At 36.1% G+C, this 23,333-nt stretch overlaps 1 protein-coding gene across 6 annotated transcripts in view; it reads right to left on the reverse strand.

Annotated features, from left to right (window-relative positions):
- The window catches only part of CNKSR2 (connector enhancer of kinase suppressor of Ras 2), a 309,235-nt gene that overhangs the window by 47,699 nt on the left and 238,203 nt on the right, over nucleotides 1–23,333 (reverse strand). For all 6 annotated transcript variants that reach the window (NM_001206513.2, XM_005228380.5, XM_024988116.2 and 3 more), the window contains 6 exons: nucleotides 21,698–21,746; nucleotides 21,114–21,286; nucleotides 15,514–15,587; nucleotides 15,145–15,216; nucleotides 8,691–8,758; nucleotides 2,457–2,557 (listed from right to left, as the gene is read on the reverse strand). In NM_001206513.2, the coding sequence (NP_001193442.1) occupies nucleotides 2,457–2,557; nucleotides 8,691–8,758; nucleotides 15,145–15,216; nucleotides 15,514–15,587; nucleotides 21,114–21,286; nucleotides 21,698–21,746 (537 nt within the window). The remainder of the gene's footprint in view (nucleotides 1–2,456; nucleotides 2,558–8,690; nucleotides 8,759–15,144; nucleotides 15,217–15,513; nucleotides 15,588–21,113; nucleotides 21,287–21,697; nucleotides 21,747–23,333) is intronic.

Here is a 23,333-nt window from a genome sequence, read left to right on the forward strand (position 1 = left end):
GAAAGGAGACTCTGATCAGTCTCCCAGAAGTAACAGACCACTCCTATCACCAAGGGACACCTTTGATTCCCAGCAGGTAATATTTATTCTTTGAGTGAATGACTACTCACCTTTTTACGTATCTCAAAGGTAGGCCCCAGCTTAAATTTTCAGAGACTGAGACATGGATGTATTGAAATACAGCTATGCTGGGCTCTCATGTAAAATGTGACATATTCGTGCAAAGTTTCACCACAATCAAAGTATAAGGGAATGTGAGTGCCTATATAAGAAATATTCAGCAACTAAAAAACAAACCCCAAGTTTTAAAATCTCTACGTGTTAAAAATCCTGAAGAACTGTTGTCAAATTCATATTTCCAGATTTTACAGAGTCTGGGGATGAGAGCAAGAATGGCTTTTGGATGTAAAAACAAGGTGATTCTCTCTAATGAGACACAACCCTTCCTCTTCTTCAAAGGTGGACTGTCTGCTCCTATGGAGCCAAGGAAAAGTTTTCTTATGGTCTTGTCAGTTCTGTGGCACACTCTAGAGTTAAAATGTAGGAAGGATAAGATTATACCCTGATGGGGATTAGCATTTGCCTTGAGCACAGCCTTCAGAATACATAAACATAAAAGAGAAATGGAATGTTTTTATCAGTGGAATTTAAAGTTTGGTAACATGTGTTACCGCACAAAGCACAACCAAGAAGGACTGGCATCAAGTGAATGTTGTTAAAGACTTGGAGGCACCCCTACTGGGAGGAGCCAGGTGTGTTCAATGTGGTCATTACGACTGAGGCTGAAGTTGTGGCCAGGAAAAGCCTAAGGTGAAAGTACATCTACCCCTTTGGGTAAAGGAGTTCAGTGGCATCTTCTGTGGGCAGTTTATCCACCCACGTGTTAATAACAATGTGGGTAGTTTCCTTCTTGAAATTCACAAGTTGCTATCATTAAAGAGCAGTTTGGTCAAGCAGTTTCCCTTTCTTTCATGTTTACAAATATTTTATTTTTAAAGGTTTATTTATTTGTATCTTTTGGCTGTGCCATGCAGCATGTAGGATCTTAGTTCCCCAAGCAGGGATGGAACCCATGCCTCCTACATTGGAAGCGTGGAGGTTTAACCATTGGACCCCCAGGGAGTCCCTACAAATATTTTAAAAGAATATTCAGATCCTGACTTTTTAGGGAAAGAGGGAAAATATGATACAAACTATATCTTGTTACTGACTTCATTATTTCATTTGTTTAGTTCATCCTGGCATTCTGTTGCACTGCAGCATTTATTAAGGAAGTGTGTATATGGACATGTGTATACAACTCTGCATTTTTTTCTACTTTTCTTCTTTTTCCCTTAGGTAAGAGACACTATCATCAAACATTTCAATTAAAAATGTGACTTCCCTTTCAGTCATTAGCCAAAATATTTATCCATTTATTCCATTTATTTATTTCAGAAATATTCACTGAGCACTGAATAAATAAGTATCAGTGCTGTGCTAGGCCACAGGGATGAACAGATGAATTGAATGGAGTCCCTGTTCTCAAAAAGTTCACAGTCCAGTTCAGTGAGCTGTTTGCAGTCCCAAATACGCCGATTTAGTATCTCTGGATTAGGCCTGAGTATCTGCATTTCTAAAACATTCCAGAGCTGATCCTTATGCATAGCCAAGGTTGAGAAGTGGCCTCGAATTATATCAACATCTTGCATAGCACCTTTCTTGTTAAAAATCCCCTGGAGTAACACAGAAGTGGAATCAGGTTGGTTGCTATTGTTACCTAAATCCAGTTTCCATTACCTATGTGGAAGATTCAGTCCCAAGATAGGCAGAATGGACTCTTACGTACCATGACCATGCAATGTACAGTCTTTAAAATGGGACAGTATTGAGACTCTTTCAATAATTCTGATGAGCATAAAACAAATAGGGACAGTTAAAAAAATCAAGGTACAGTCTATACACAGAATGATTTAAACAAGTTTAAGAAGTTTTAAGAAGGGTACCACATAAACACATATACATTAAACCAGATCCCATAGCTATCTGAAAAGCTACCTACCAAAACATGTTCAATACAGATATAATATCAATTTTTACTACTGTTTCTAAAGAACATAGGAATGAACTTTGTTAGCGTAGAATAGATAAAGTCAATTTACATATCTTTTTCCACAAAACTTTTTTTTTGTTGATAGTTCATGAAGGCTACTCTGATACAAATGGTATGTTTTCTTAATAAAACTGGTAAGATATTTCTAAGTGTGGAATCTGTGGTGACTGTTTCTCCTGATTAAATATTCTTTGTATACTTAAAGTTTCTCCCTTATTTCTTTTAGGCTCCCTGTTTTCTTTCCCCCTGAAAAACCCAAGGTCTGACAAGTAATTCACCACACAATGTTTTTTAACATAAAAAAAGGATGTTTCAGATCCAAGAATCCAATACTATATTGAGTACATTACTATTGGCAACTTACAGAGGGAGGCCGTGGGTATGTATCGTAGGGGGGAGGAGGGCTGTCCTGTTTAGGTGTTGATGGAGTATCTGCTTCTTCCTTGTCACTCTCACTCCAGTAATCTGAAAGTTCACACATATGGATACATCAATATTCCATTAAAAGTGTCTAGCCATATTTTCAGTAACACACACTACCAGCTAACAAAAGGAAGTTTAAATTCCATTTCTAGACACTGATCCCCAGCACTGGCTACTCTAGGTCCAACAACTTTTATTTTCAGCTGGGATTTGAGGAGAAAGAAAGAGTACAATCACCCAATTCCCACCTCCTTTTAAAGCAAGCAATTACACATAGCTGCAGTTTTAAGGAGTTACGAAAAAGATAATGCATAAGTCAAATCAGCTTTAGGGTATAATTCCAGACCAAACTACTTGAAACTTCAAAGAATGAATGCTGTTACATGATGTTTCTTAAAGGGGTATCATTTTATCTTAAAGATGAACACTCAAAGAAGAAATGCATACATTGCTGGAGATCTCTACAGATATAAACAGCTCCCAAAATAATGTTCTCAATTCTCTTCTCTGGCTTCAGTTCACTGGTTATCTAACAATCGCTGTTTCCAGAGTCATGCTGACACGAGTCTCTATAACACCATACTCCCACCTCTACTTGGAAACACATGGCAAACCTTGATTCTTGCCAAACGCAAAAGGGCAAATCTGCTGATGTGGGCTGTAAGCTCCAAACTTCTAGAATTACTTAAAAGGGTAGAAAATATAAGCCGCTAGACAAAATGACTTGGTAGACCTCAGGCAAGAGGGAAGAGGAAAAACTGAGGTACACTGGTTGAATAAAATACAGCACAAAGGTCAATCATCAGATCTGTTCTACCAATATTTCAACCACCCTATAACTGCTGGGTTAATTTTTTGTGTTTACAAGGAAAAATCTAGAAGTATCACCCATATGAATTTCAAATGATAAAAGAAAAGGTAGCCAAACAAAAGGTTCCTTATTCTTATGAAAAGCTCCACCACAAAAGAACCACTAGAAGGCTTAACTAATACTTAGATGTAGGTGAAAAATCATGGCACATATTTTTATAGGTACCTTTTTCCATCTAGGAATTCCCATATTGTAATATTTTTATACATTTTCCTTGTGGTGCTGATTAATAAGTACAATTAACATTTACTGAGTACTTATTATATGCCAAATAGAAAGTAGTAAAACTGGGGTTTGAACTAAGAAATTGCCTTGTTCTAAACCTTGAAGGGTTAAATTACTGGGACACTTTCGTATGACTTAGTTTAATGTGACATTAAAGAGAGAGTTTAATGTGACATATATTCATGATTTTTCAAGCCTCTGTCCTCCCTGCTAAAGAATTTGGTCAAAATTCTTTAGCAATGGAGAGAAAGTCTCTGAAAATCCTATTCCTGCTTTAATTATCCCCTTTGAGTAAAAGAAAAGCAAAGACTATAGTTAACCTAAATTTGATATCTGGTTTTTACACTGGGTCACACTGGTGATGGGAAGCGTACTAAGTTTCCTCCCAAATATGAATTGATGTAGCTATCTAGAAACGGACCCAGTAAATGCTAGTCAGAAAAGCATGGACTATATATTCGTGCAGATGCAGCTTCAATGTTTGGCTGTACCAACTGCCATTTCCGTGCTCTTGTGAAGGTGACTTAATCTCTCTGAGTCTGTTTTGTTATCTGTAAAACGGGGCTAATAAACACCACCTTTCAGAGTTGTATGAGTGGGGTACTATGGTAGCACATATTTAAGTGCCTTACACCTTGAAAGCACTAAAAAATATTAGGATTCCTAATACTGGTGGATTGGCAGGTAGCACACTAGGACAGTCTGTCCCAGATCACACAGGAAATAAATGCCTGGTGTTCCCATCTTCTTAGCCATCAATTTTTTCTTGTAGCAAGTTCCAGCAATGAAAAGTGAATTCTGGAGCTCTGGGGCCTCAGTTGGGTAGTTGTGTGGGAGCTTGAATACTACTGGGAAATTATTGCTGGAGGGAGAGGTACTAAGCACCCCTCCTCCTTCTCCCAAGCAGTAGGCCTGCCAAGATCACTCTGCTCTTACCCTTCCTACTATTTCTAGAAACTATGACACCTGTGCTGAGTTTTCCCTTCACCTTTGCACTGAGACTTTGGGTCTCAAGGAGTTAGCACTTGAAATGGTCCAATCAGCACATTGAGAAGGAGAGGATAACTATTTTCTTAAGATCTCTATGACTAATACTACAAGTGACAGATTCAGGAGATTCTCTCTACTTCCCGCCCTAATCCCTCCTTCCTTGATAAATGAGGAAAAATTCTAGTTTGAAATTTGATGTAATTCTTGGTTTGCTAAAAAAGAAGCACCATCAAACCAAATTTTTCGTGGGTTGTCTAAGAAGAGGTTGAAATACCACTTTGTAAATTAACTTCATTTCATACACTAAGCCACGTGTCCCTGAGAGAGTAATGCCAGGGAAGAGCCTACAGAAAATTCAGGCCTTTTTGGGTTTGTGTGGAAAATTACCAGCACACTGCTGCCCAGAGGCTGAAACCAGTCTGATTTTCATTCTAAGAGCAAATTAATTTATTTTTCTTAGCTCTCTTATTTAGCACGGAATGAATGGATACTTTTTAATGTCTCTCGCAGTGATATTCAATTTAACAAGTAACTAATCATGAATAAACAGTGCCATCAATAGAAGAGGAAAATTTCCACTTCTCATGTTGATACAAAGAATAATCTGAAAAAAATTGACTTTTTCATCTAGAACTATCAAAGAAACACAATGAACTTTATTCATTTTTATGTAATTAAAGCTTTACAAAGACCTTACGTGTGATTGAAAATAATGTGTCATGAATGTCTGATCTGAAGCTGGAAAAATACAAAAAAGGATTCGCAGACATTAGCCAAATTATGATCTTGGCAAAATTCAATGTAACCCTGTTTTCTCTACGTAAAATAATGCATAATGAAAAAGATCCTCATATCCTTTATACTGCTGTAGTTAAAGACAGCAAGTCACTAAACTTTTAAGTCAATGAAAGAGTCACTTCTAAGCTATACTCAGTATTTAAATAGAAACAGTGTTTGGCAGTTATTCCTTTGCATCTTTCTGAAATATTCCCAATTCTCAAAGAGCTTTATTTTGTTTCAGGTTTAACTTCAGTGCTGAGAATGGTACTCAGATGTCAAACAATTCTATAGAACTGTGGTGTAGACACGTGCATCCAGCAATTGACTATATAGGATATCGTGAGACCTAACCCCATATAAGGTAGGAAGTCTAATATGCTTCTGATCCATGTCAGAGTGTCTGATGAATGTATACTCTAAGGGGAAATCTAAATTATCTCAGAGATTCTGGTTGTAGAGAATTGAACTGTAACTTTAAGCTTCTACTTATGATTATCTACCATTTTCTAGTAGGCACTAAAATAAATGCTCACATGACAGACTATGGCAGCATGAATCCATGGAATAAGTATTTTTTGGAACCTGCATGTGCAATGTGACTTACCAGTTCTTTCATCCATAATGAATTTTGGTTATATAATACCAAGTACAAAGGAAATCCACTAAAATCAAGGTCATGCTCAGCTTCAAAGCAATGTCGAGTGACAAAATACAGAAGTTAAGCCTGAAAATCCAAGTTTCCTTATTCATGCAAATTGACTTTTTAAAGATTCATTTCCCTATCAGCACATTGCCCACACTTCTAATTCTTGCATCTTAAAAAACAGAGAAACAAATCTACAAGCACTTTTAAAGAACAGCTTTCATGCCTTTTAAAAGTAATTTGAAAAGGGGCTGGTGTGTGTGTGTGTGTATTTAGTTCTCTTACTATAACTGTAGGCCCATACATTAAGTAGAAGAATTAAGCAGGGAATAAACCTTTAACAATGAAGAAATGTGACTTAATTACTGGCCTGACACTTCATAGTCCTTGCTGGGTTTGCCTGTGCACAGTGATTTGATGGAGATGGCTTCCATGTTATTTGTGGATGTACCCATGCTGCTTCTACTCTCAGAAATGTTTTATTTTATTACTTCTCATCCTGTGAGAACCAGTTCAGATTATGTCCACATAATGTCTTTCCCATTTCCTTCCTGGAAGAAATCTCTCCAGACTCATTCCCATGGAATTTGGTTTGTACTTTTCCATGTCTCACTGTCTCTATTTTACTACGAGTATCTTTTCTGCTACAATTCAATGTAATTTCAGGCAGGATGAGTGCCTGCTGCTGCTAAGTCGCTTCAGTCGTGTCTGACTCTGTGTGATCCCGTAGACGGCAGCCCACCAGGCTCCCCTGTCCCTGGGATTCTCCAGGCAAGAACACTGGAGTGGGTTGCCATTTCCTTTTCCAATGCGTGAAAGTGAAATGTGAAAGTGAAGTCACTCAGTCGTGTCCGACTCTTAGTGACTCCATGGACTCCAGCCTACCAGGCTCCTCCATCCATGAGATTTTCCAGGCAAGAGTACTGGAGTGGGGTGCCATTGCCTTCTCCAAAAATTTCACCATAATACAATTAGAGTGCTAGATGAAGGCCTCACTCAGAAACACTTTGTTGTTGTTCAGTCGCTCAGTCATGTCCGACTCTTTGCGACCCCATGGACTGCAGCATGTCAGGTTCCCTGTCCTTCACTGTCTCCCAGAGTTTGCTCAAACTCATGTCCATTGAGTCGGTGATGCCAGAAACACCTCAATATTTAATAAAGTCTTCTCTTTCTCTTCAGTGCTAATATTTTACATCAGGCTCACTGATTACTTTCTCTAAGTATATCCTCGTTAATCCTGCCCCCTCTTCAGGATTTTTTTTTTTAAATTTTGTATCCACTTAGCAATTTTTAAAATCAGTTGCATGTTGTGCAAAAATTAGTACTCATTTACTTTATGTCGCTCTTTAATTTTTCTTAGGTAATTTCAAGTGTATATTTTTGAAATTCTCAACAAGATGATAAATTCCCATCGGCAAAAATCATGTTATGTTATTTCTTGGACATGTTCCTGCCCTATCTCCCCACTCTTCACTGCTCTAGGCACCTCCATTCTCTTATCCTATGGCTCTAAACCAGGGGTTGGTAAGCTACAGTCTGCAGGCCAAATGAGGCACTTGGCCTGTTTTTATACAGCCTGTGGATCAAGAATGGCTTTTACATTTTAAGTGGATTAAAAAAAATCAAAAGAAGTTTCAAAATGTGAAAATGTTATGAAATTCAATCTCATTGTCCATAAATAAAGCTTTATGGAAGTACAGTCACTTCTTTTCATGTGTCTGTAGCAGAGTTGAATAGCTTCAAAGAAACCTTAAGGCCTTCAAAGCCTAAGATATTTACTGTTTGGCTCTTCACTCAGAAAGTTTCCTGACCCCTGACCTAAAACTTTGCTGACAGATTGGTTTTGGGATCTGGTTATCTTTTTCAGATATCTCTAACCTTTAGTTTTTAGATGCTTTAAAAAGTTTTCTCTGTGAGGAAACAAAGTTTTCCGAATCTTCACATCAACACACAGACTATACATACTGGAGACACAACTAGAAGTATGTTTGTGTATCATTCTATAGAATTCCTTTAGCTTTAGGATGTCTCAAAAGTTTTCAAAAAACGAGTTATGCTTCCAAGGGATGTACAGCAAACATTCTTTGGGAAAAGTAAAGCCACTTTTGGAATGGTAACCACAACTTTTGTTGAGATTTCAATTCTGCATCAGGATATTGTGTTTCATAAATATGAGGTCAATACTAAGGCAAGTTCCATATGATCACAGAGCTAACACACTAACAGAACTGAAGAACACAACCAAATGAGATATTTGATGAAAGAATGAATCATTCATCCGAGCTCTCTGCATGAAAAAGCACTTAAATGTCTGTGAAACCACTAAGTAGAAAAAACCACTAAGGACCTAGAATTGGGTCAATATAGGACCAATTCTAGGCTTTTTAATTTTTAAGAAATAGTCTAAAGGAGATGGCAACAAACAGGAACAAACTCCATATTAGCCGCTCTAAAAATCTGAGTTTATTTCCTGTTTGATTTACTAAATCCTACCCATAAGATGCTATGGTTTGGATTCCTTTGAAGTGCACAAAAGAGAGAGAAAAAACACCACCACAGATTGACATTTGCATTTTCTTTCAAGTGATAGCAATGAAACACTGTAGAGGAAAACAGCAAGGGAAAAAAACATAACAATAGTTAAAAAAAAAAAAGTATTCCTTTACCTTGTTCTTGCTTAATCCTCTCTCTTTCTGCATATCCTGCAGTCAGCATGTTAATTCTGTTAAGCCACCTGAAATAACAAATATCAGTAACATTGCAACTGAATTTCTTATAATTTACCTTTTTGGAAATATTTATTTTCAAATGCATATGAGTATATGGAATAACCTCAGATAAAAGATGTGTTGTTTTTTGTTACTCTTAACACATGGAGTTGTCAATAAGTTATAATTTGCTGTAGTACAAACTGTTCCCACAGTAAAGATGCTATTTCACAAGAAAAGTCTTGGACAAGCCTGTATATATCTGCAATATAAAGGGGTCTGAGATGACCAAAGTCCTATAATTAGTTTTGATGAATCTCTTTTATATTTAATGATCCAAGGGGAAACACATCTGAGTAGTACTATGGAAATCTGTCTCTAAATACAAGGGTATTTGGTTTTTCCAAAACAAAAATTACATATACAATTTTAACCTACATTTTGGATCCTGAAAATTTATTTCCACAAACAATAGTAATTTAAAATTAAATCTTAGTTCTCTCCTCTTTCAGGAGAATTGCTATTGCTAACATAGGGGACTACCTGAAGCAAAGCACTGCTTCAATCTCCATCTTTTGTTCCATTACTCTGGTAACTGTTTACACTGCATCAGTTTATCGAATCACAAAGTCTTTAAACTAACTTGACAATTTTTCACTGGTTAATCCTGAACTATGATTCATATATTTTCCCAAATAAGAAAGTAAGGGAGAATCAGCCTTCTAAACCAGCTAATAGAGTTAATATTAAATTGTGGAATAATCTGATCTTAACATATTTAAAAAAAATTGTTTTTGAGAACTTCTTCTCCTAAGAGATTATTTCCCCTGTCAACTGGAAGATGAATATCTCTGAAGTGACTCATATACTTCATCATTGTGCCAAGTGCTGTTGACTGTGCATCAGATACTGAGAATATCTTGAAGAGAGAGGGAGGAAAGTTGTTTCTCTAATGGACAAAATCACACCCATGGAAATTTAAGGCTTAATTTTAGGAACAAGTCACTTAAAGCTCAACTTTGACAAAACCTACAGTGCAATGATTACCTCAAGTATGTCTGGGAAGTAAAAAAGGGAGCAGAAATGAAAACAAAAAGTAATCAAATGAATTCAGTACGATGGTATATACACACATAATGCAGAAAATTATAAACTGTAAGAAGCTAACCTCATAACAAATAACCTTTTAAAAATGACTAATCATTAGTAAAAGGTCAACATGAAAATCTAGTCTATAGGTGACTTGTAGTAAGAAAGGAGTTGAATTTGTATTACAAGGCAAGTCTTAGCACCCTTAGGAAAGACTGCGTTGGTGCTTTTTGGGTAGAAATGATGTTGATGTTCCACCAGAGGAACATTTATTGCTGAATTTTAATTCAGTACCTCCTATTTACTACTTCTTAATATATCATTGAAATTTAATTTTGTTATTAGCTAAAGAGCAATGAGGACTTGTATAAGATGAATAAAGAAACTAAAAAGAGGCTTCTTAATTTTTCAGCTCAACAACATTTATTAAATGTCTGTTATATGATGAACAATGAGCTATGCTTTAGGGGTCCAAAAATGAATAAGACATAATTTCTGCCTTTGATGAGCTCCAGGATTCTTAAATTTCACAAGACAATGAAAACATTAAACTACTTTTAGGAAGACAAATTCTGCCCACAATAAAAACTCTTTAGAAAGTATGTGTATAAACTTGGGCCAGGGTATACAAATACAAAAGGCTGAATGCTACACAGGTGTTGTTGCTGTCTTGGATAAGTCTCCTTAGGCCCTGGTTAGAAAATGCTTAACTAAACACTTGTTGCAGTTACGATTTGGTGTTTATATGCTATTATGAATAGCAGATATGACTGAACTGAACTGAACCGATGCATTAATTGAGGTAAGAAATATTTAGGTGTGCCAGGTACTGTCCTAGGCATGAAGGATAGAGAGATAAATGAAATAAAGTATCTGTTTCCATGATGCCTATATTTTCAGTGAGGGAGACAGACAACATGCAGGAATAAGATTGGGCCTACGGTGAACATTCCAGTGAAGCTGCCAAGAACACACAGAATAACGTACTGAGAGGGAAATAAGAGTAAGAATTATGGAAGAAATGTACAAATAATAACTACTAAACAGAAACTGGTGAGTCCTGACAATTACAATGACATATGTGCTGACATGAAAAGGAATACACAGGCCAAGTAAATTCAGTAAATAAGTCTCAGAATACTTGAGAAACATGATGTTTTATTTTCTTCCCACAGATTTCACACAGACTGGCAAAAAAGATTTTTTTAATGTTTCAATGCTCATTTCTGAGGAGGGAACAGATGGGTTGGTGGTAGGGTGCTCAAAAGTGTTTTTTGCAAATTACCTCACATTCCAACTTAAAGCTACTCAAAAAACAGAAGGTGAGGTTTTAATATTCTAACATTTATATTTGGGTATATGTATATTTGGGTATATGTATGAATAAGTGTATGAATGTGTATACATACATGCAGATTTTATAGAAGTAAATTAAATCTAAGGATTGCCTTTTCATTCCAATTACTAGGTCCTGTCAAAACTGCTGCTGCTGCTGCTAAGTCGCTTCAGTCATGTCCGACTCTGTGCGACCCCATAGACGGCCTCCTACCAGGCTCCTCTGTCCCTGGGATTCTCCAGGCAAGAACACTGGAGTGGGTTGCCATTTCTTTCTCCAATGCATTAAAGTGAAAAGAGAAAGTGAAGTCGCTCAGTCGTGTCCGACTCTTAGCGACCTCATGGACTGCAGCATACCAGGCTCCTCCGTCCATGGGATTTTCCAGGCAAGAGTACTGGAGTGGGGTGCCATTGCCTTCTCCGAAACTAGCACTACATTTTAAAAATACATATGATAATACTTTAGAAATTATGAAATAACCAGATAAGGTATTTATTTATAATTATTATAATTATTTATCATTTCTTGAAGGCTTAGGTACACGCCTTCAAAGGACTACATATAGAATGAACCAATACCCAGGACATCTTGCTGTTATGTAATAATTAGGATATTAAATAAAGTTGTTGAAGGGTGTCTTTCCCTATTACCAATCCTCTGTGAACATTGCCATTCACTCTCTGTCCTACTGACAAGTAATTTTTTAAACAACTTGTTTGTTGAAAATAGATACTGGGAATATGGTTATTAAAGAAAGAAAAAGCAAGGCAAAACAGTAATAGTCTATTATACTTAAATTTTTTAAAAACTTTCAGGACAATTCAAGAAGGTTGTAGTACACTATGGAAAGGCTAATATAAAATAGCACTCTGAAATGTATGATATGGAGATGATGACATACTTGATCAGATTTATTTATTTTTTCTTTGATTCGCTGCTTAGAAAAGGCAACAAAGTGAAACTTATGGGTTTGGCTTAGTTTTTTTCTAATATCCTGAACCAGATACATCCAAAGGAGTATCAGGGAAGAGTAGTGGCATCATATACTTCTAAAGTTATTCCTAACACAGGGTAGAAAATGGAGACCAAGAATGGTGTTACAGCTAATAAAAATGCATTTTTGAGCAGGCTATTTTCTAAACCTAAAAAGACCCTGATTAGCAAGTATCCCAAATGATTAAATTATGTTAATTCTTAGATGGGAGTTAAACTGTGTTCTAGTGGATTTATCTTGTAGAAGAGGACATGCTCATATATACCACTTATTTTCTGTTTGGTTATGATGTTATAATCCTTCATGTTTATCCCAAGGGTACTGAGCTCAACTGTGAAAAAATGAATAGTAACTACAAGAGCAGATTATAAAATAGTTAAAACACAAAATAGAGTAGCACCACTCCCCAGCAACTACATAATTTTCATTTTGAGAACAAACTCAGCAAATTCTGATTGCCTCATGTGAAATTTCAAGAATGGCAACATACAAAGCAAGAGAAGATTGTGGAAACCAAATGCAAGGCTCAGTTCACAGAAATACAACCAATAACCCTAAAATTTATGTGGAACTATACAATACCCAGAATTGACAAAGAATTCCTGAGGAAAAAGAACAAAGCTGTAGGCATACCCCACCCCCACAACACACACTAACTTCAGACAATACTACAAAGCAACAGTCATCAAAACAGTATGCTATCAGCACAAAAACAGACATATGGATCAATGGAACAGAATAGAGTCCAGAAATAAATTCATACATCTATGCTTAATTAATCTTTAACAAAGGAGGCAAGAATACACAATGGAGAACAGGTAGTCTCTTCAAGCAAGTGATGTTAGGAAAGCTGGACAGACTCATATATACCAATGAAGTAAGAACATAACCTCTCACCATACACAAAAAAACTCAAACTCAAAATGGCTTAAAGACATACATAAGACATAACACCATAAAACTCTCAGAAAAGAACATAGGCAAAACATTATCTGACATAAACTATAGCAGTATTTTCTTAGGTCAGTCTCCCAAGGCAGTAGAAATAAAAGCAAAAATAAACAAATGGGACCTAATAAAACTTATAAGCTTTTGCACAGCAAAGGAAATCATAAACAAAACAAAGAGACAATGTAAGGAATGTGAGAAAATATCTGCAAACCATGGATTTTTCTGTAAGATGGTATGGAAAACCCTGAACAAACTTTTTGGCCAACCCAATATGTGAAAATGAATCACTTCACTGTACACCAGATACTAACACAACATTGTTAATAACTTCAAAAAAGAAAGGCTCAATTTTCCTATTAAATATAAAAAGAGTTTATCAAGTTTTTCAATACCTTTCTTTGCCCTTTCCTTATATTCATATCCTTGCTTTGGAAAAATCGTGCCTATATTCCAAAGTGTCAAAGAACAAGATTATTTATGACAGCATATTAAGTGTTCATTGAGTGCATTCAAGCACATTTATGAAGATGTAGTTTTGTGCTTAAAAATACCTGAACACAAATTCCTTAGAGATATACAAAGAAAGGTATATGGTGTAAAAGCCCAAAGTATATATTGTGTTGGCCAAAAAGTTCATTGGGGTTTTTGGTCACATTGTATGGAAAACCCCAACGAACTTTTTGGCTAACCCAATAAAAAGAATATATACTGAAAGGAAACACTTATATAGCACTTACAATTTACTATTCTAAGCCTTTCATGTGTACTTATTTGCTCCTCATAAAAGTTCTATGGATGAAGATGGTTATTATCACCACTTTTACAAGAGCTTAATATCTGACATAGAGAGGTTAAGTTCTGCATCCATGGTCATACAGCTAGTAAGTGGGATAGCTGGAATTTGGACAGCTTGGTTCCAAAGTTCATACTCTAAACCACTATGCTATTCTGTATCTCCCTATGCTATTCTGTAACTCCCTATTCTGTACCTCTGTATAATGTGTTGGCACATTATATATGTAACATGCACTGCCTGGTGAAGATCTATAAAAGGAAATATTTTCAATCTTAAACTCAATTTCTACAAATCTAGAAAAAGGAAAGGGGAAAGGAAAGAAAAAGGAAGAAAGGATCAATAAGAGCCAAAATGGAAACAAGAAGCTGTATGTTGTAGATGATAAAAAAAAAAATATATGTGTGTGTATGTGTATGTGTGTATATATATATATATATATATATATATATGGAGAAGGCAATGGCACCCTACTCCAGTACTCTTGCTTGGAAATCCCATGGATGGAGGAGCCTTTTAGGCTGCAATCCATGGGGTCGCTAAGAGTCGGACAAGACTGAGCAACTTCACTTTCACTTTTCACTTTCATGCATTGGAGAAGGAAATGGCAACCCACTCCAGTGTTCTTGCCTGGAGAATCCCAGGGACGGGGGAGCCTGGTGGGCTGACGTCTATGGGGTCGCACAGAGTCGGACACAACTGAAGTGACTTAGCATAGCATATATATATACAGATTTTCCCAGAGGCATCACATAACCATGTGCCATCTAATCACTTGGTTGCACAATCCTGTCTAGCAACAGAAGAAAGGTGACAGAAAGATATACCAACTAAGCTTAGGCTTGAATTATTGAGATGGCTATTCTGTCATAAATACTCTGCACTTGGAAAAGTCAGCTTTTTTTGTGGGGATCTTTATTTTCCTCACTTGGGAATAAATTTGGAGACATATTCCTGAAATGGACTTAAAAATTATTTTTTTCTGCAGTGGGTGTTTTTTGGCCTTTATATATATATATTTGGCCTATATATGGATTTTGGAACATTTTTGGTAAACTTAAAAAGTCATTGAGTTTATTTTGACATTTTAAAATGCTATTCTTTAAAATTAGGTATGGAGTTATGGCTAGGTCCATTTTATTTTAAATCTGATGTAGAAACTTCAGTGAAATTTTTCTCTAAGCATTAATGGGGAAAACTGAGAATTCTAAGCCTAACAGACTATTTTGAAATATAAGTAACATTTTACCTGTTCATATCATCAAGATGCTCAGCAGCAAAATAAAAGCTTTTGATTTTAGGATGACAGGCTTTGAATGCACTGCAAAAGGAAACAGAGTACATTCATTTCAGATTGGGAAATAAGTTAGAACCAGATAATTTTTATGGATAAAATTGCCTCAAATCTAACCTGAGTATGAATATATAATGCTTCTACCATGATGACAGAAATCAGTTAAAAATTCAATTTTCTGCCCACAAAACTGCTTTCTTATTACCTCAATTTGAAAGCATTAGCCAAGCAATCTATAATTTAAAAGCTAGAAATTAAAAATCAAAACAAAATCCCCAAAAAACCCTTCCTTTTTCTCCCTTGGCCCAAATAAAGTCAACTTACTATTTCTTGCGGCATTCACTGGCTCTATCAATTTTAAATTCAGGCAGGCTGATGAATCCTTCTGCTTTTTCATCCTGAAGAGGCAACACTCTTGTTTAGGATATTATATACAAAGGTTTAAAGCTGACGCTACTATATAACTATGTCTTAAACATCTATACTAATAAAACAGTTCATTTAATCCCTTAAATTAGACATTTGAGAGATTAGAATTTCACTTTTACCTGTTATAGTCCATTAAACTGAATGTATATTTTGAACATTTAGAATAGTAAATATTAAAATATATATACAGAATGTTTAAAAATTCTTTCTATATTAAAATAAAGACAGAAAAAATAATTTAATTCTCAATGTAAAACCTGTTTTCTAAGTATTTTTCCCAGAATGTATACAGACTTTTATAACATATAAAATAACTTTAGTCCACATTTACAATTAAATTTCCTCCCATTTTAAATGTCCAGATGTAAAATATAGGGATATCTATTAATTTAGTTCCTTTTCTACCTCCAAAAGAATCTCTTATCAAACACAAATTAAATAATTATTTTGTGTACTCAACATTTTACAAGTGGATAGGGTAAGTTGATTTTCAAATATCTGACTTGGTTTACATGCTATACATATATATATATATATATATAAAATGTTATTTTTCACTTGGAAAATTGAATGAAATCCATAAAGTCCCCCTCTCTAATGTGGGATAGAAATACAAGATAGGAGAATTATCTAAAATCTCATGTTAGATATAAGTTATTTCAACTAGTCTAAGCTTCCCTCATTGCTCATTTGGTAAAGAATCTAAAGAATCTACCTGCAATGCAGGAGACCCATGTTGGATTCGTGGGTTGGGAAGATCCCCTGGAGAAAGGGAATGGCAACCCACTCCAGTATCCTTGCCCGGAGAATCCCATGGACAGAGGAGCCTGGCAGGCTACCATCTATGGGGTCACATGAGTCGGACACGACTTAATGACTAAATCAACCAAGTATTTTTGGCTAAACCCTTTAATCATTGTTGTTTCTTTCATGTACATAAGCCAATTCTCAGACATTTACTCCCAAACATTGATGTGTGCTATAACCAGTTCATGGCTTCTTATATATCAAGTTCAAGAGACATTACACATTCCCACCTGCTATCTCAAAGAAAAAGAATAGAGATTCTCAATTCTTTTGGTGTGTGTATGTATGTTTATATGTAAAACTTAGTAAAATTTGATGCTAATGATAGTGACTAAAATGTATATTATATACAAAAGTAGTGTTGTAACTTCCAATATTTTTTAATGAAGAAAAGGTGAAGTGAAGTCACTCAGTCGTGTCTGACTCTTTGTGACCCTGTGGATTGAAGCCTACCAGGCTGCTCTGTCCATGGGATTCTCCAGGCAAGAATACTGGAGTGGGTTGCCATTTCCTTCTCCAGGGGATCTTCCTAACCCAGGGATCGAACCCGGGTCTCCCACATTGCAGGAAGATGCTTTACCCTCTGAGCCACCAGGGAAGTCCATTTTTATTTTCTTCCAATCTTGGGGTAAATACAATAGTCTCAAATCTCTTTCTTAACTTTGATTTCTCTTATGTTACCCTTGATGTTTTTAATGTTAAAATTTAAAATTTTGAAAAATTTAAAAAACTTTTGGGGTAGTTATGATCTCCCCATTATACTAAAAAAAAATAGTGATCAGTAGACAATCTATAAGTGATCTAAAATAAAGAGAAACATAAAGAAGCTATGTTTTTATACTATTTCATTGACATATAAAAAGTACTTAGCCAGCACACTATAAACTTCCAAACTCATTCTATGAGGCCACCATCACCCTAATACCAAAACCTGACAAAGATCCCACAAAAAAAGAAAACTACAGGCCAATATCACTGATGAACATAGATGCAAAAATCCTTAACAAAATTCTAGCAATCAGAATCCAACAACACATTAAAAAGATCATACACCATGATCAAGTGGGCTTTATCCCAGGGATGCAAGGATTCTTCAATATCCGCAAATCAATCAATGTAATACACCACATTAACAAATTGAAAAATAAAAACCATATGATTATCTCAATAGATGCAGAGAAAGCCTTTGACAAAATTCAACATCCATTTATGATAAAAACTCTCCAGAAAGCAGGAATAGAAGGAACATACCTCAACTTAATAAAAGCTATATATGACAAACCCACTGCAAACATTATCCTCAATGGTGAAAAATTGAAAGCATTTCCTCTAAAGTCAGGAACAAGACAAGGGTGCCCACTTTCACCATTACTATTCAACATAGTTTTGGAAGTTTTGGCCACAGCAATCAGAGCAGAAAAAGAAATAAAAGGAATCCAAATTGGAAAAGAAGAAGTAAAACTCTCACTATTTGCAGATGACATGATCCTCTACATAGAAAACCCTAAAGAGTCCACCAGAAAATTACTAGAAATAATCAATGACTACAGTAAAGTTGCAGGATATAAAATCAACACACAGAAATCCCTTGCATTCCTATACACTAATAATGAGAAAACTGAAAGAGAAATTAAGGAAACAATTCCGTTCACCATTGCAACAGAAAGAATAAAATACTTAGGAATATATTTACCTAAAGAAACTAAAGACCTATATATAGAAAACTATAAAACACTGGTGAAAGAAATCAAAGAGGACACTAATAGATGGAGAAATATACCATGTTCATGGATTGGAAGAATCAATATAGTGAAAATGAGTATACTACCCAAAGCAATTTATAGATTCAACGCAATCCCTATCAAGCTACCAACAGTATTCTTCACAGAGCTAGAACAAATAATTTCACAATTTGTATGGAAATACAAAAAACCTCGAATAGCCAAAGCGATCTTGAGAAAGAAGAATGGAACTGGAGGAATCAACCTACCTGACTTCAGGCTCTACTACAAAGCCACAGTTATCAAGACAGTATGGTACTGGCACAAAGACAGAAATATTGATCAATGGAATAAAATAGAAAGCCCAGAGATAAATCCACGCACATATGGACACCTTATCTTTGACAAAGGAGGCAAGAATATACAATGGATTAAAGACAATCTCTTTAACAAGTGGTGCTGGGAAATCTGGTCAACCACTTGTAAAAGAATGAAACTGGACCACTTTCTAACACCATACACAAAAATAAACTCAAAATGGATTAAAGATCTAAACGTAAGACCAGAAACTATAAAACTCCTAGAGGAGAACATAGGCAAAACACTCTCCGACATACATCACAGCAGGATCCTCTATGACCCACCTCCCAGAATATTGGAAATAAAAGCAAAAATAAACAAATGGGACCTAATTAACCTTAAAAGCTTCTGCACATCAAAGGAAACTATTAGCAAGGTGAAAAGACAGCCTTCAGAATGGGAGAAAATAATAGCAAATGAAGCAACCGACAAACAACTAATCTCAAAAATATACAAGCAACTCCTACAGCTCAACTCCAGAAAAATAAACGACCCAATCAAAAAATGGGCCAAAGAACTAAATAGACATTTCTCCAAAAAAGACATACAGATGGCTAACAAAAACATGAAAAGATGCTCAACATCACTCATTATCAGAGAAATGCAAATCAAAACCACTATGAGGTACCATTTCACACCAGTCAGAATGGCTGCGATCCAAAAGTCTACAAATAATAAATGCTGGAGAGGGTGTGGAGAAAAGGGAACCCTCTTACACTGTTGGTGGGAATGTAAACTAGTACAGCCACTATGGAGAACAGTGTGGAGATTCCTTAAAAAACTGGAAATAGAACTGCCTTATGATCCAGCAACCCCACTGCTGGGCATACACACTGAGGAAACCAGAATTGAAAGAGACACGTGTACCCCAATGTTCATCGCAGCACTGTTTATAATAGCCAAGACATGGAAGCAACCTAGATGTCCATCAGCAGATGAATGGATAAGAAAGCTGTGGTACATATACACAATGGAGTATTACTCAGCCATTAAAAAGAATACATTTGAATCAGTTCTAATGAGGTGGATGAAACTGGAGCCTATTATACAGAGTGAAGTAAGCCAGAAGGACAAACATAAATACAGTATTCTAACGCATATATATGGAATTTAGAAAGATGGTAACAATAACCCTGTGTACGAGACAGCAAAAGAGACACTGATGTATAGAACAGTCTTATGGACTCTGTGGGAGAGGGAGAGGGTGGGAAGATTTGGGAGAATGACATTGTAACATGTAAAATATCATGTAAGAAACGAGTTGCCAGTCCAGGTTCGATGCACGATACTGGATGCTTGGGGCTAGTGCACTGGGACAACCCAGAGGGATGGTATGGGGAGGGAGGAGGGAGGAGGGTTCAGGATGGGGAACACATGTATACCTGTGGTGGATTCATTTTGATATTTGGCAAAACTAATACAATTATGTAAAGTTTAAAAATAAAATAAAATTTAAAAAAAAAAAAAATAAAACCATGTATATTTTTTTTAATGATAAAACAAGTTAACAAAAGAAATTTTTGTTTAAAAATGAATAAATTTATATTAAAAAAAAAAAAACAAAAACAAACTTGAGGACTTCACTGCCAGTCCAGTGGTTAAGACGCCACCTTCCAATGCAGGGAGCACGGGTTCAATCCCACATACCATGCAGTGTGGCCAAAAATAAATAAATAAATAAAAACTTAAAGTGAACTGATAGATGGCTATAGCAATGGAAGCAAATGTAGAGTTAAGAGAATATAAAAAAAATAAGGTATACTGTATATTTGTTGTGATAGTTGACAGGTTATATAATTACTCTGAATATAAATCTAATTACCACAAATGAAATAGGAAATCATAAGAACAATTGGCATTTGTTATATACTCTCCCCTTCCTTCCCCTATTGGGTTAAATGAAATGAATACTTGCAGATTTTTAAAGCTAGTCTACTAGTTCATTTATTCTTTAAGAAAAACTGAAGTAAATGCAGATATTAATTAACTTGCTGCTTCTCCATCCATGGGATTCTCCAGGCAAGAACACTGGAGTGGGTTGCCATTTCCTTCTCCAATGCATGAAAGTGAAAAGTGAAAGTGAAGTCGCTCAGTCGTGTCCGACTCTTAGCGACCCCATGGACTGCAGCCTACCAGGCTCCTCCGTCCATGGGATTTTCCAGGCAACAGTATTGGAGTGGGGTGCCATTGCCTTCTCCAATTAATTAACTTAACTTACTATAAAAGACTTCCTTTCAAAAAAGCAAACATAAAAAAATGTAAAACATTGAACAAAAGCAAGACATTTAAAAATCTTTATCAAATCTCTCTCTCTATACATAATCCTTTTAAGTAAGCTATTGCTTGAATTAGCTTCATATTTTTAACTAGATATACAGAATTTTACTATATATTACCTATGTTTCAGACATGTTTCATTAGAGTAATTGAGACAACTGCCTTCACAGAATCCCACAATGCAACCATTTTAAGAGGGCAGACTGAAAAATTACTAGAAGTCTCGTGAATTAGCCTTAAGTTGATTATATTTTAAAATATAAATCTTAAAACAGTGATTCTTTTGGTTAAAAACAAAATGAATAAGAAAACAAAATGTGCTTGTCTTACCTCCTCATTAATATACCAATAGAGGGATGCATCCTTTAGGACAAACCAGTATTTCTTCCATTTCTGTGAAAAATAACTCTTCGCATCTTTCTTTTTCCAAAGCCAGCCCTCACAGTCACCACGGCCAAGATCTTTGCAAGAAATTCGTCTTTTGCTCTTGCCAGCTATAGGACCTAAAAATAATAGTGGGTAAATGTGCTCTTTAAGTTAATCTATAGATCATAAAAGGTAGAAGATTAATCTATAGTCATAAAAAATAAGTCTGTATATTAAACCTTAAAAATATTTTTCTCATTGTATTAAAATAAAAAAAAACTGGAAAATTTTAATACCTTTTCATCTACATAGACATAAAATTTAATTCGAAATGCATGGTCCCAGTCTGAAAACCTGTTGAGACCACTTGTAAAGGGTACCTTGTACCATAATTGACCTGAAGGAGAAGCTGATCTTTGTAGCTCTTGTGCTAGGGGGTGGTTCTCTTCCACACCACACTGGGCTCAGGCAAGAGAGGATGGGTGAAGTGGGCTGGTGATTGTTTCAGTGTAGACTAAGCAGCTAACTGTTTCATTTACTTTTCTTACCTTTGTTTTTCTTCTTTGATTTGTGCTGCAGAGAAGACTGCTGAAATGTCTGAAATCAAAGATGGGGAAGAATGTTATTTGATACACAGAGTGCCACTGAAGTACTAACAGTCGCAGAAAACACTGAAAAGCTGAATGGAACAGTGACTCTGAACCCCAGTGAACAAAAGTACTTTCTTTTTCCAAAGACTCAAAACAAATTCAAAAATCATGCCACTAAACTTTCTTATCTCTTGTGAAGCAGGAGAGAATAATATTATCTTTGTCCTTATTCTGTAGGCAGAGAAATAGGGATACAAAGCAGTGGTGAAACTCAGGGCTCTTAAACATGCAGAGTACTACTGCGTACCTTTTTTAGGGGTTTAGAGTGCCTTCTCAGGCAGTCTCACTTGATTTTCACAAAATTTTACGAAGGAGTCAAGCAAATATGACTATCACTTGTTCCTTTGAAGTTCATTCTATTCCATAAGCCACCACTAGCTACTGATCTCCTAGGCAACACTCCCAGGTGTTAAATATTGGGGTGGCTGAAAGTTCATCAGGGTTTTTCTGTAACAGCTCAAAGAAAACTTAAATAAACTTTTTGGCCAACCTAGTATTTCAGTACTTGAATCAATATTTTCTTCTCACACCTACTTTTGCCTCTATTACACAGAACTAATCTTCATGTCGGAGAAGGCAATGGCACCCCACTCCAGTACTCTTGCCTGGAAAATTCCATGGACGGAGGAGCCTGGTAGGCTGCAGTCCATGGGGTCGCTAAGAGTCGGACACGACTGAGCGACTTCACTTTGACTTTTCACTTTCATGCATTGGAGAAGGCAATGGCACCCCACTCCAGTACTCTTGCCTGGAGAATCCCAGGGACGGGGGAGCCCGGTGGGCTGCCGTCTATGGAGTCGCACAGAGTCGGACACGACTGAAGCGACGCAGCAGCAGCAGCAGCAGCAGCAATCTTCATGTAGGTGATGTCAGTACATTGGCTCCTCAGTCCCTTAGCTCCAATGCTCTTTACTTCTCCATTCTCCAGCTATCCACCCCCATGGCCCTATGTTTGTTATTCTTAAGCACACTCCAACAACTGCCTCTATTATCTCCATTCTACATGGTACACTACCTCCAACCCAGCAATTTTTTAAAAGAAAATCTCCACTCAAGTATCCAATTTATTGACATTACCACTGTTTTGTGCCTTTATTTCTCTTATTCCACTTGATTTCCACAGAACACCTTTATAACCATTCCCTGGAGCTATACTTCCTGCATCATGCTTGCCGAGCTAAACAGCCATCCATTAAACCCACCTATCAGTCCATTCCATGCTAAGGACCAGAAGAGTGTAATGTCTTAACAGAGAAACCCACAACTGGTTAAGCTTTCAATTAATGACTACAAATCACTGGTTCTAGTCAGTCTACTAAACTAGATTGTTCACTAGTCTAAATAAGGTTAAATTCATATGAGTAGCTAGTTAGGGTAGAGAGAACAGTATACATAGTTTTAATTCACAGATAATCCCTCAAAACGAATTTTAGGTAACAGATTCTTCTTTTTCTTTACAAAGGTATATCTGTAAGGAACAACTGGATTTTGTCCACATAAAATCTGCTGGCCTTGGGTTTATACAGAAAATTCA

The sequence above is a fragment of the Bos taurus genome, chromosome X (genome assembly GCF_002263795.3).
Source record: "Bos taurus isolate L1 Dominette 01449 registration number 42190680 breed Hereford chromosome X, ARS-UCD2.0, whole genome shotgun sequence".
Classification (NCBI taxonomy): domain Eukaryota; kingdom Metazoa; phylum Chordata; class Mammalia; order Artiodactyla; family Bovidae; genus Bos; species Bos taurus.